The 12,020-nt window shown below is 42.9% G+C and overlaps 1 protein-coding gene across 1 annotated transcript in view; it reads right to left on the reverse strand.

Annotated features, from left to right (window-relative positions):
• The window catches only part of Ccdc7 (coiled-coil domain containing 7), a 185,079-nt gene that overhangs the window by 20,386 nt on the left and 152,673 nt on the right, over positions 1-12,020 (reverse strand). The window contains exons 48-50 of the mRNA XM_087900322.1: positions 9,422-9,517; positions 4,862-4,957; positions 2,035-2,263 (exon numbers count right to left, since the gene is read on the reverse strand). Coding sequence (XP_087756448.1) covers positions 2,035-2,263; positions 4,862-4,957; positions 9,422-9,517 — 421 coding nt within the window. The remainder of the gene's footprint in view (positions 1-2,034; positions 2,264-4,861; positions 4,958-9,421; positions 9,518-12,020) is intronic.

Consider the following 12,020-nt stretch of genomic DNA (forward strand, 5'->3'; position numbering starts at 1 on the left):
TTTTTATTAGTCAGGGCTCTCTAAAGAAACAGGACTGGATAGCATGAATGTTTATGTATTAAAAGAGGGTTTGTTTGAGCTGCTTCCATTCTGTGGTCTGGCTGGTCCAGCAATGGCTGTCTCCTGATAGAAAGGCTGAGACTAGGAAGTTGCTGAGTCCTTGCAGCTCAATGTCCCGGAAGTCCCAGCCTGGTGCTGGCACTCTGGAGGATTTCTAGAGGACTGCTGGAACTCAGTCTGTGTTGGACTCCTGATGAAGTGGGTTCTAACACCCGTGAAGGAATGCCTCGGCTGCAGGGCGGATGGACTTACCAGTGAGGATGAGGGAAAGCAGGAGAAAAGCAAAAGCTTTCGATTTCCATGTCCTTGTACGTGGGCTGCCGCCTGAAGGTGTCGCAAGATTTAGGGTGGGTTTCCCCACCTCAAAAGAGTCAGAAAAACCCTCACAGGCGTCCCAATTACTTGGGTTTTAGCTGATTCCCGATGCCGTCAAGCTGGCAGCCGAGGTTAGCCATCACATTGTTGTACCTCTGGGATTAGTCTCTGTTTCACTGGTCTCTGTTACCTGCCTTTTGTGAGAATCATGCTGTCTTTATTAATGTAGCTCTGTAGTAAGCTCTGCAATTACGAAGTGCGATTCATTCTCAGTTGTTCTGAATTAATTTACCTACGACACTGTTTCAAGATTCCATGTGGATTTGAAAGGGATCTTTCCCTTGTTCTATTTACGTGTATAACTGGGGCGGAGGTATTTGCATATATTTTTGTGAGACCAAAATATATTTTTGTGGTGGTCAGAGATGTTTGTGAAGAATCTTCTTCCTTCACTCCTTCTTCTCATTCAATGAGACAGTGTCTATTGATCCAACCCAGAGCCAGTCCATGTGACTAACCTCAGCAGCCAGATTGCTCCGGAGATCCTGTCTCTGCCCTGTAACCTAGAATTACAGATGGGCTGCCATGTGCACTCTGCATTCTACATGGGTTTTGCGGATCTGAATGCTGTCCCCACTTTCTTTCATTGCAAGCCCTTTTAACTACTCAACAATCTCTGCAGCTTCCAAAATGGAATTTTCTAGTTCTACAACGTATCTTTATCATGTGGAATGTCCTTCTGTATGCTGCGAATATGTGTTGCTTTTATTGGTTGATGAATAAAATTGTGTTAGCCAATGGCCAGGAAAAATATAGCTAGGCAGGAAATCCAAATAAAGATGCAGAGAGAAGCAAGGAAGAGTACAGAAGATGCCACATAGCCGCCGAAGGAGTAACATGCTGGAGCATTGCTGGTAAGTCACAGCCTTGTGATAATACACAGACGAATAGAAATGGGTTAATTTAATTATGAGAGTTAGTCAGTAATATGCCTGAGCCATTGGCTAAACAGTTGTAATTGATATTAAGCCTCAGAGTGTTATTTCATAAGCAGCTATGGGGACCCGTGAGCAGGAAAGAAACTGTTCCGGGGGACCAATGTGACAGAGGAAAACATTCAACTACATCTTTGAGGTTCTAGGGATTTTTTCCCCCAAAGTTTGTAGCTCATTTTTTTGTGCTACTGTCAACTGACTAGTATAATTTAATCTTTTAAATGTTTCAGTTCCTAAAAACTCTAGTGCTAAGAACCAGGAAAGAGTTTTCTCATGCAGTTACTGCTATCACTAAACATTACAATAATTTTAGAATGGAACATAGATATTCTATCCTGTAGCTACTGAATTAAGAGCAGACATGTCTCGAATTTAACCACCCCACTCACACAGTCTGTTGTACAGACACAAAGTGGCAGAAGAAAATTGTGCAAGGATGTTGACTGCACCATTGACTGCTGTCATGACCACAGAAATATAAAGGTGACTTTAAAAGGAACTAGTGAAGAAGTCTCAAACATTCTCAGTTCAGAACATCACACATAATATCAAGAGTATAGGAGACGAAGGAAACCCACCAATTTACCATTGTTAGAGGCAAGGAGGAATCTCTGCCTAGAATAACAAAGCCCTCTACCCAGGAGTCTGTTCACAGGAAACATACCGGAACACATCTTGCTTTTGTAACTTTACCTGTATGTTGGAAGGGCCCAGAGATTGCAAATACTGGAAACTAGAAACAGGGAGGAAAGAACAGGGTTCTGTTTTACACATCTGTGCGCCAGCTACTGCTTTACCTTTGGGCCCGCGTTTCTTCGAGGCAGAGGCTGACTTGCGCAGAATACTTGTCCCCTTAATCATCTGCATCTCTAAATTTCTGGTTTTAGAGGGATCTGGAAAGTAAAAACAATACCATTCAGTGTATTGCAAGTTGACTGTTTTAGCTATTCAGGTACAAAGTGAACCATCATGAAGAGCTTCTGTCAAGCCCTTGTGTTCTACTTTGCTTTCTATTACGGTGATAAAGACCACGATTAAAGCAACTTAGGGAAGAAAGGATTTATTTGGCTTACACAATCTAATTACAGCCCATCAGAGATAGAAGCCAAGGCAGGAACTCAAGCAGGGCAGGAACCCGGAGGCTGTAACTGGAGTGAACACTAAGGAGGAAGGAACACTGCTTACCCCTCGCTTTCAGCTCATTCAGTTTGCCTTTTTGTGTACCTGGTTACCACCTGCCTAGGGGGCACCACCCATAGCGGGCCCTTGCACTTCAGTCGTTAATTGAGAAAACACCCTACAGACTTGCCTACAGATCAATCTGAAGGACATATTTTCTCAGGTGAGGTACCCTTTCCTAGCTGACTCAAGTTTATGTCACGTTGACAACAAACAAACAAACAGCAGACTCTCTGGTAGGTGATACTTAATAAAAGTATTTTATTAGAGCATAAATCATATAACAGGAGGACTAGAGCTGGGTGATGGGTCACACGCCTGTATTCTAGAACGTGGGAGATCCATCGAGACAGGCACATGAGCAACTGCCTGCCAGGCTGCCTACATACTGAATAAAATGCCAGCTTTGATAATCACAGAACCCGCATGCCAAAATACACATGGGATGCCCTTTATAAATGTCATAAGAAGAACTTAAAAACAGTAGGACAATGAACAGAACCACAAGGGACTGAAATATAAGATATCAGAATGTTTTATCCTGATGTGTAAAATGTATACAGGTTCTCCTGACTTTTTAAATCAAAGACATTCTGGAGAGTTGGAAGGGGGAGAATATGTGTGGGGTCTGGTTCAACTACGTTATATACCTGTTGTTGGAGACAGCTTCGGTTAAGACACCACTTACCAGGGTAGGGGTATGGGGATTAGAAAAATAAGTAAAGAGAAGGAAGACATGAGTGAAATAATAAAACTGAAACATAAAACCGTGCTGGAAGGGAGTTCTAGTGAATTCTGAAATCACCCGCGTTTAATTTCCATTTGCTTAAAATACCCTGACCCCGAGAGGTAGGAGTAAGATAAAAACTGCATTAACATGATACAAGGGACAAACCGACAAGTTGGAGATTGTGGGCTACATTCTTAGTTAAACATTCAGTTGCCAGAACAAGGAAAGTCACGCTTACGACCAAAGCATTCTATAGGCAAACCACTCCCTGGGTGGGATCCATTGTTGTCTCCCTAAGGGAGGAGACCTAACCCTCTGCAGTAATGGACTTTCTGCAAGTACTCCTAACCTCAAGCTTCAGCCAACTAACTGTTTATTGAGTTTAAGTGCTGAATTTCAATGTTTTCTGTCTGGGAACTCTGACCACTTAGAACTACAATTCCTTCTTGTGGATAGCCCTGTTGCTCCATTGGCACTGCCCCACTTTATTTACCTTTTAAACGCATACATAGTAAGTGCAAAATTATATTTTCCTTGGTGTTTATAAGTTTTTAATTTTGATGAACTCTAACTTGTCTATATTTTCTCTTGTTGACTGTGTCTTTAAGGCCAATACAAAAATACATTTCCAAAACAACCATCATGTAGTTTTCTTAAATATGATTTATGTTTCTTAAATATTAATTTACATTTTGTAATATGTGTCTCTGTGTGGAATATGAGCTCACAACATCCTATCTACTGAGTCTTTCCTGCAGCCCCATTATGTAGATTTTCACCTATGTTTTCTTCCAGTGTTTTTGTATTTTAGCTTTTTCTTGTAAGGTCTGTGTTCATGCTGACTTATGTAGCACAGGCTCCTTTCACGCTTCTGCTTCAGGATTTTCCCTGCACTGCATGGAGCAGACCCTTCTCCCCTATTATGTGGTTTTGAAATCATCAACCATGTAGGTTAGAGTTCATTTCTCAGATCTCTCTGGTATGGTTACTGCGCCTTCTGTGTGCATGCCAGACCCATACTGCCGTAGCTTGGTCAGGAACTTTCAGGTTAGAAGGTCTTTATTTTGCTCTTTTACCTGATTATTTAAACTATTATGGTCTCTGGAAATTCATGTGAACTTCCAAATGGACCACTTCATATTCCTGCAAAATACCTTTGAAATCCTAGGGATTTTCCTAGAGCTTTTGATCCCCATAATGTAGTGTTGGCTATCAACAATGCAATTCATGATTCACATTTCAAATTTATAAAGTCTATTTCTGGAGAAGATACTTAGAAATAGGTTCTCCACTTATTTACTGGCAGAACTATTATCCATAATTTTCAAATAAACTGCTGGTCTCTTAAAGTTAAAAGTATCCAGGCCCCTTAGCCGACAACACACTCTATTTTGTAGAAACATAAGCATACATAATAGGAAAATTAAGAAACCCTGACACCGCAGCTCTGATGATACAAGCACTACAGACTTAAAGGGCACCGAAGAAGCAACTGGTGGATAGGTCACAGCACATTCTCCTTTCGGAACATCGTGCAGAAAAGAGAAGATGTGATGGATGAAGGATGCGTTCCCTTTCCTACCTCCGAGTACGCGCTTCTTCTTAGCAGTGGCAGACGTACGCAGCATAGATGTGCCTTCACCAACGTTCTTGCCTAACGTTTTAGTCTTGGACTTATCTGAAAAATGAGAAAAAGGTCTTTCACTAACACAGCTAATCAGTATGACACTCAGGAACGAGGACTAGATTCTGTCTGAAGCAGCCAAGCTAGAGTTATCTGAAAGAAGAAACCTCAGTTGAGAAAAGGCCCCCATGAGGTCCAGCTGTAAGGCATTTTCTTAATTAGTGATTGATGGGGGAGGGCCCAGCCCATTGTGGGTGGTGCCATTCCTGGGCTTGGAGTTCCTGGGTTCTCTAAGAAAGCAGGCGGAGCAAGCCGTGGGGAGTAAGTCAATAAGCAGCACCTCCACAGCCTCTGCCTCAGCTCCTGCCTCCAGGTCCTGCCCTCATTGCTTTAGATGATGAAATGCTGTACGGAACAGCGAGTGAAACAAACCCTTCCTTCCCCAAGCTGCCTCGGTCATGGCACTTCATCACAGCAATGGAAGAAGCCTTAGCTAAGACAGCTGTGCAGACAAATTTGCATGCTTCCAGTGTCTACTCGTATTTCTCAGATGAGAATGAAATGGTCACACTTCCATCCGCCAAGGCGAATGCCTTTGCCAATCGTGGGCTCTTGGGGTTCTCCCACAGACCCAATGTCAGACGCTCAGGTGGAAAATTACTGTCCTCATGTTGTCCCCGTTCAGCCTACTGGATGAGGCAGAGGTTACCAGACAGGGGTCACCTGGGAGGCAAATGGCAGAGCTGTCAAGGGAAAGTTGCTGAAGCCTGCTGGAGCTCAGGTGATACCATGTTACCTTGGTACTCATTTCTTTCCTCTCCTAATTTTTTTTAAATTATATTTTTATTTGTCTCTGTGTGTGTGTGTTTGTGTATGTGTGCGTGTGTGTTTGTGTGAGCACACATGTGTGAATGCCCACACAGTGTGTTCATATTCTGTATACCATTCCTGTGGGGTCAGACGACAACTGGCCCAAGCCAGTTCTCTGTTTCTCCCATGTGAATCTAGGGCTCAACCTGCGAAAGGTTTGGGTCCAAACACCCTCTGAGCCACCTCATCAGTCACAGTTTGACAAACCTGCCAGCGCTTGGTCTCCTTTTCCTCCTTTTCTATTTGTGTCGAGCACTGTGATCTGAACCTGGGCATTCTGTATGCAAGACAAGTGCTCCACCCCCGAACGCCACCTGTCCCACCCTGTTGTTCTTGAGATTTTGAGACACGGCCTCATCATCTCAGCACGCTGCACAGGTTGGAGGTGCAGCATTAGCTTTTTTTCCTTCCTTCCTTCCTTCCTTCCTTCCTTCCTTCCTTCCTTCCTCTCTCCCTTTCTTTTCTTTTTGGAGACAGAGTCTCACTAAGTAGCCCTGGCTGTCCTGGAACTTGCTATGTAGCCCAGGCTGGCCTCAAACTCAGAGATCTGCCTGCCTCTGCCTCCCAAGTGCCAAGATTAGAAGCCTGAGCCGGCATACCCTGCCTGATATCCTTTTCCATCAGCTTCCCAAGGACCTTGGATTTCAGGTTGTAACCACAGGACAGGGTGCTCTCTCACACTTATAAATGAGATTTTTTTTTCTCTCACATTTTTGTTCTCTAATAACAGCCATTTAATGGACACAGTGTGCTATATCTTGGCAGTTTGGGTCCGGTTTATCTCACACTACCAGTCATCATGTTCATATTCAGTGAGCCATTGCAGAATCGTCTAAAGGAAGTATCTATTAGATATAATATTTTCCAGGTTTATGTGCATTTTATATCTCTATTTTCATGTCTTTGAATACGAATCCTTACCATACATAAAAATACATATTTTCTCCCATCCTATGAGCAGCTTTTTTTCTGCTGCAGCTGCACTTCTATTTCTGTTATACTTATCTATTAAATAAAAATAATGTTTTCAGGGACTGGAGAGGTGGCTCAGTGGTTAAGGCCACTGATTGCTCTTCCCAGAGGACTCCGGTTCAATTCCCAGCACCCATATGGCAATTCACAACTGTCTATAACTCCAGTTCCAGAGGATTTGACACCTTTCCAAAGACATACATACAGGCAAACACCCATGCACATGAAATAAAAATAAATAAAAGTTAAAAATACTTTATTCATGCACAAAATTTATTTTTTCCTTACTTCTAGAGTTTTCTAAGTTCATCCACTGAGCTATGAGTGCGCTCACCGGCCTATTGCCCTCTGGTGTCCCCTCTCCTTTATTTCTGCGTACATCCTCTTTTCTTAGTACTGCTGAGAATTAAGAAAAGATCTTCCTCTGCCAACATTTGCAGTCATCAGCTCCTGACATTGGACGGAGCCTAATTGGCAACTCCTCTTTCCTTGAAGGACAGTTGAAAGGTCCAATCCTGGCTAGAATCCATAGCTTTTGTGTATCTATGGTTGCAGCAGCAATGTCATAGCTTCAAGATCCCCATCTTCCTGCTTATAAGTTCTTTCTGCCACCTTTTTGCAATATTTCCTGAGTCATTTGAGCAGTATGATACAGTCACCTCATCCCATTGTTGGTGAGGAAGGTCTGGGAGGTGCCCACCAGGGTTGGCTATTGTTACTGCTCCTCATTACCAATCAGGGCTAGATGGCAAGAAAGTGTGCACTTTGTTTCTGTCACAGAGATATCAAGACAGAACTGAGCTGGAGACTCTTTCCTGTTGGCAAATGTCAACAGGGCTGGAAGCTCTAATGCAGGCTGCTGGGGAGAAAGCTCAGTCTCATTCAGCCATGTATCATGTAAACAACAATACTGATCATGGGCAGGCAAGACATGTCCACTGGTGCAATGGCGACATCACCATTTTGAAAATAACAAACTCCTTGTGATTGGAGTTGAGGCCGGCTCCATGAGGCGCAATGCATTCCTGGTAGTAGACACATGGTCCACAGCCTGTTCTCGGGAAGAAGTGGAGCCAAGGAGCACCTACCACCATTGCTTCTTTAAAAAACTGGTAAAAAAACCTTAATTCTGATGAAGCCTAATTTGAAGTTTTCCTTTTTAACTGGGATCTTATATCAGCTCCACAATATATGGCTAAATCTGCGATACTGTAAGTTTCTGCAATATTTTTTTCTAAGTTTTTTTTTTAAGTTTAACTTTCATTTGTGAGGATTTTGATTTATGCTGAAGTATTTTTTGTTCACAGTTTAAGCTAAGGGCTCAGGTAACCTTCTGTTTGGGGACATTCATTTTTTTTCTGCACCCTATGTGCTGGACTGCCTTTTCCCACTGAGTAGTCTGGGTGTCCCTGACCTCATAGGTGGGACTTTACTTACGGGTTCTCTCTTCTAAATCACTGGTCTATGTCACCTCTCTGTTGTGACTCAACTGTGTCCTAAGTTCTGAAATGGTGAAGTGCGATTCTTTCTTGGTTGTTCACAATTAACTTTATTATGACTTTGCTTCAAGATTCCATAGGAGTGAGACTGATTTTTTCCACTGTGCTCTTCACATGCATAGGTGTGGCAGGATTATCTGCACTAAGTGCGCCTATGTATACTTCTGTGTAGCTATTTGTGCTTTTGGGAACTTTTTTGTGGTGGTCTGAGGTGTTTGTGGAGAATCTTCTCTCGTCACTCGTCCCTCTTATTCCACGAGGCAGTATCTATTTATCCAACGCAGAGCCGGTTCACATAATTAATCTCAGTCGTCAACTTGCTCTGGGGATACTGTCTCTGCCCTGCAACCTAGAATTACAGATGGGCTGCTGTGTGCACCGTGCATTCTACATGGGTTTTAGGGATCTGAATTCTGACCCTCTTTCTTTCATTGCAAGCTATTTAACCTCTGAGCCACATTTGTAGCCCCCGGAATGGAATTTTCTAGTTCTACAACCTATCTTTGGGATTCCAGGGATTTTCTCAGAATCTTTAGGTCATTTTCTGTGCTATCATCAACTGACTAATACAATTTAATCTTTTAACATTTGGATCCCTAAAAGGTCTAGAGGTAAGAACTAGCAGTTTCCTCATGAAATTACTGCCATAATCATTAACTACACTCATTCTAGAATGGGTATGTAGAGATTCCACACAGTAGCTACTGAATTAAAAACAGACAAGTCCTAAATCTGGCCACTCAACTCACACTCTCTACTGCACGGTTACAAAGAGGCAGAAGAAATGCATGATGATACTGTTGGCATCCATTGACTGTAGTCACAACCACAGACATGTAAAGGCAATGTAGAGAGGAGCTACTGAGAAAGTGTCAAGGACTCTCACTTCATAATATAATGCAGAATATTAAGTAAGGGCGTGAGAGATGAAGGAAACCCATTGGTTTGCCTGGGTGAGAGACAAGGGGATCAGCACACAGCATCTTAGTACTATGCTGAACCACAGAGCCCTCCACTGAGGTGTCTTTTTACACAAGAAAAAAAAAAGGAAAGTATTGTGTGTTTAATATTGGCTGGATGTTGGAAGGGCCTCCGTGTTGAGAATACCGGAAGATAGAAACAGTGGGAAAAGAGCAGAATTCTGTCTCACACGCCAGTATGCCAGTGAGTCCATTACCTTTGTGCAAATGCTTCTTCACAGAAGAAGTTGATTTGTGCAGAAGGCTTGATCCTTTGACTACTTGCTTCTTGAAGCTGCTAGTTTTAGATGACTCTAAAAAGTGAGAACAATGCCATTCAATGATAATGCAAAAGGAAAAAAACCCACTTCTGAAGCACAATAATCTCCCAGCAACTCAGGTGGGCAGTTAACAAGCACAGACCCTGTTCTATTCAGCTTTGCGTCATACCTGATACTTCCTTAGACAGTGGTATTAGAGTATAAGTCAGGCAACAAAGAACAGAGATGAGAGAGTCACCTGTATTTCCAGAATTAGGGAAGCTGAGGCAGGGGGATGGTTATCAGCTTGCCAGTCTGTTAACCTACTACTGAGTGTCAATCTTGCTATATCCTGCACCTTGTCTCAAATAACAGATCATATGCAAATGTCAGAGGAGGAACTTAAAAAACGCCAGTACGACAATATATACCACTACAAGTGACTTAGATAATTCGCAAATACAGTTTAATCCCTCCATAAACCTTTCTCTGCTTTTCGATGGCATTTCTACAGTGAAAATTAAGCTATGGAAAGGAACGGAGATGATAGATGACAAGAAATGGTATAGTGTATATATTTGGAATACTGTTAAAAAGAAAGTACAAAAATACAGATTCAATTTATCTTTATTTAGGGATGAATCCTAAAATAAAATGTAGAATGTGGGTTTGTTAGAGAGTCCTATCTCAAAGTTAGCTGGTCAAATTTACATGGGGAAGTTTTTCCACAATGTGTTTCTTGCATAAGATTAAAATGTTCACACTTCCGTCCACCAAGGCAGGTGCTTGTTAGAACAACGTGCCTCTGCTTTCTCTCAGATCCAAAACCATTTGCCCTCACGTCATTTCCACTCAGCACACAAAAGGAGTCCATTATCCTTTCTCTCTAACTGGAGAGTTAAAATTTAGATGGGCTGACTGGGAATGAGGCCACCTCTGCTGCAGATGGCAGGGCAGGCGTGGAGGCTGCTCCATCCTGCCGGAGCTCGGCTGACCCCATGTGCCCTGCATACGAGCTGCCCACGTTAGAGGAGAGCTGGTAGAATCCAGTTCTCCGTTTCTACCAAGGGGGTCCTAAGGAGTAACGCCTGTCAGGTGTGGCAACAGGTGGCTTTACCCATCAAGCATGTCAACTCCTGCCAACCTCAGATACTCCTGCATAATTTCTTGACAACCTTGTCCATATTTGGTCTACCTTTCTCTCTCTCTCTCTCTCTCTCTCTCTCTCTCTCTCTCTCTCTCTCTCTCTCTCTCTCTCTCTCTCTCCCCCCTCCCCCTCCCCCTCTCCCTCTCCCTCTCTCTCTCTCTCTCTCGTACTAGGGACTGAACATGACCATTCTGTAAGCAAGGTAAGCACTCCACAACTTTGAAACAGGGTCTCACTGCGCTGTCCTGGGTGACTGTGAATTGCCACTCTCTTGGATCAGTCTTCCAAGGAGCTGGGATCACAGGCGGCACCCACAGGACGGCTCTTTCTCACCCTCTTGTCTTCCGTTTGCCCCGTGGCTTCTAGCGTCCGTCAGACAGTGAGCACAGAGTGTTAAGTCTTTGTAGCATGGGGTTGTCTTTCTCATGTTTAGGTGTGAACATCATATTTTTACGTTATGTTGGTGATTGCAAAGTTTGTTAAGGAGGAAAATGTCCGTGAGAGTACTTCTCAAATATGCTTACATTTTAGATCTATTATTGCATCTTTGGATAGGAATGCTTACTAGATATAAGTGAAATATTTTCTCCAATTCTGATTTTGCTTTTTACTCTGTTGTTATCGCCCTCTTATTTTCATTATTCTTTAATTTACCTATTAAATGAAAAATGATATCGATGTTTATGTATAAATATTTTTCTTTAGTTTTGAAAGTTTCATAACTATGTAGGGCACATTATTATTATATTCACTTTCCTTTTATCCTCTGGCGTCCCTTCCCCTCTCCCCTCTCTCATCTTCTCCCACATTATCCCTTAGCGGCTGTACTGATAGAGAAATGTCACTCCCTTTTCCTAAGTCTGTCAGCAGTCATTAGCTTCTCAAAGTGATTAGGGTCTCACTGGGAACTTCTATATCCTTGAAAGGGCCCATCCTGGCTAGAATCCACAGCAGCTCTGTGTTCGAGGTTGCAATAACAATAGCAATGCCCTATGCTCATGATCCCCATCTTCCTTCCCATAAATCCTTGCTGCCATCCTTTTGCAATGGTTTTTGGGCCAGGTGGTTAGGATGCCACAAATGTCCCATTTAAGCTTCTTGGCAGAGAGATCTATGAGGTACCCCCAAAAGAATATAGGGTATGGTCATTGCTCCTGGCTACCCCCAAGGATTTGATGTTAATACCCTACTGGCGAATAGATCACACACGTTGGTTCTAGGGCCCAGAGACAGCAAGATGGAACACACTGGACACTCACACCCACTTGGTCAGTGTTCATGGTGCTGGAAGATGCTATGCAGGTGGCTGAGGAGACAACGTACTAATGACCTCACCCATATGTGTGCCATCAAAGTCAAAATAGTAACTGATTTAGGTTAGACATGTCCATTGATGTAATAGTGGCATGA

Source organism: Myodes glareolus, chromosome 22 (assembly GCF_982192425.1).
Source record: "Myodes glareolus chromosome 22, mMyoGla1.1, whole genome shotgun sequence".
In the NCBI taxonomy this organism is placed as follows: domain Eukaryota; kingdom Metazoa; phylum Chordata; class Mammalia; order Rodentia; family Cricetidae; genus Myodes; species Myodes glareolus.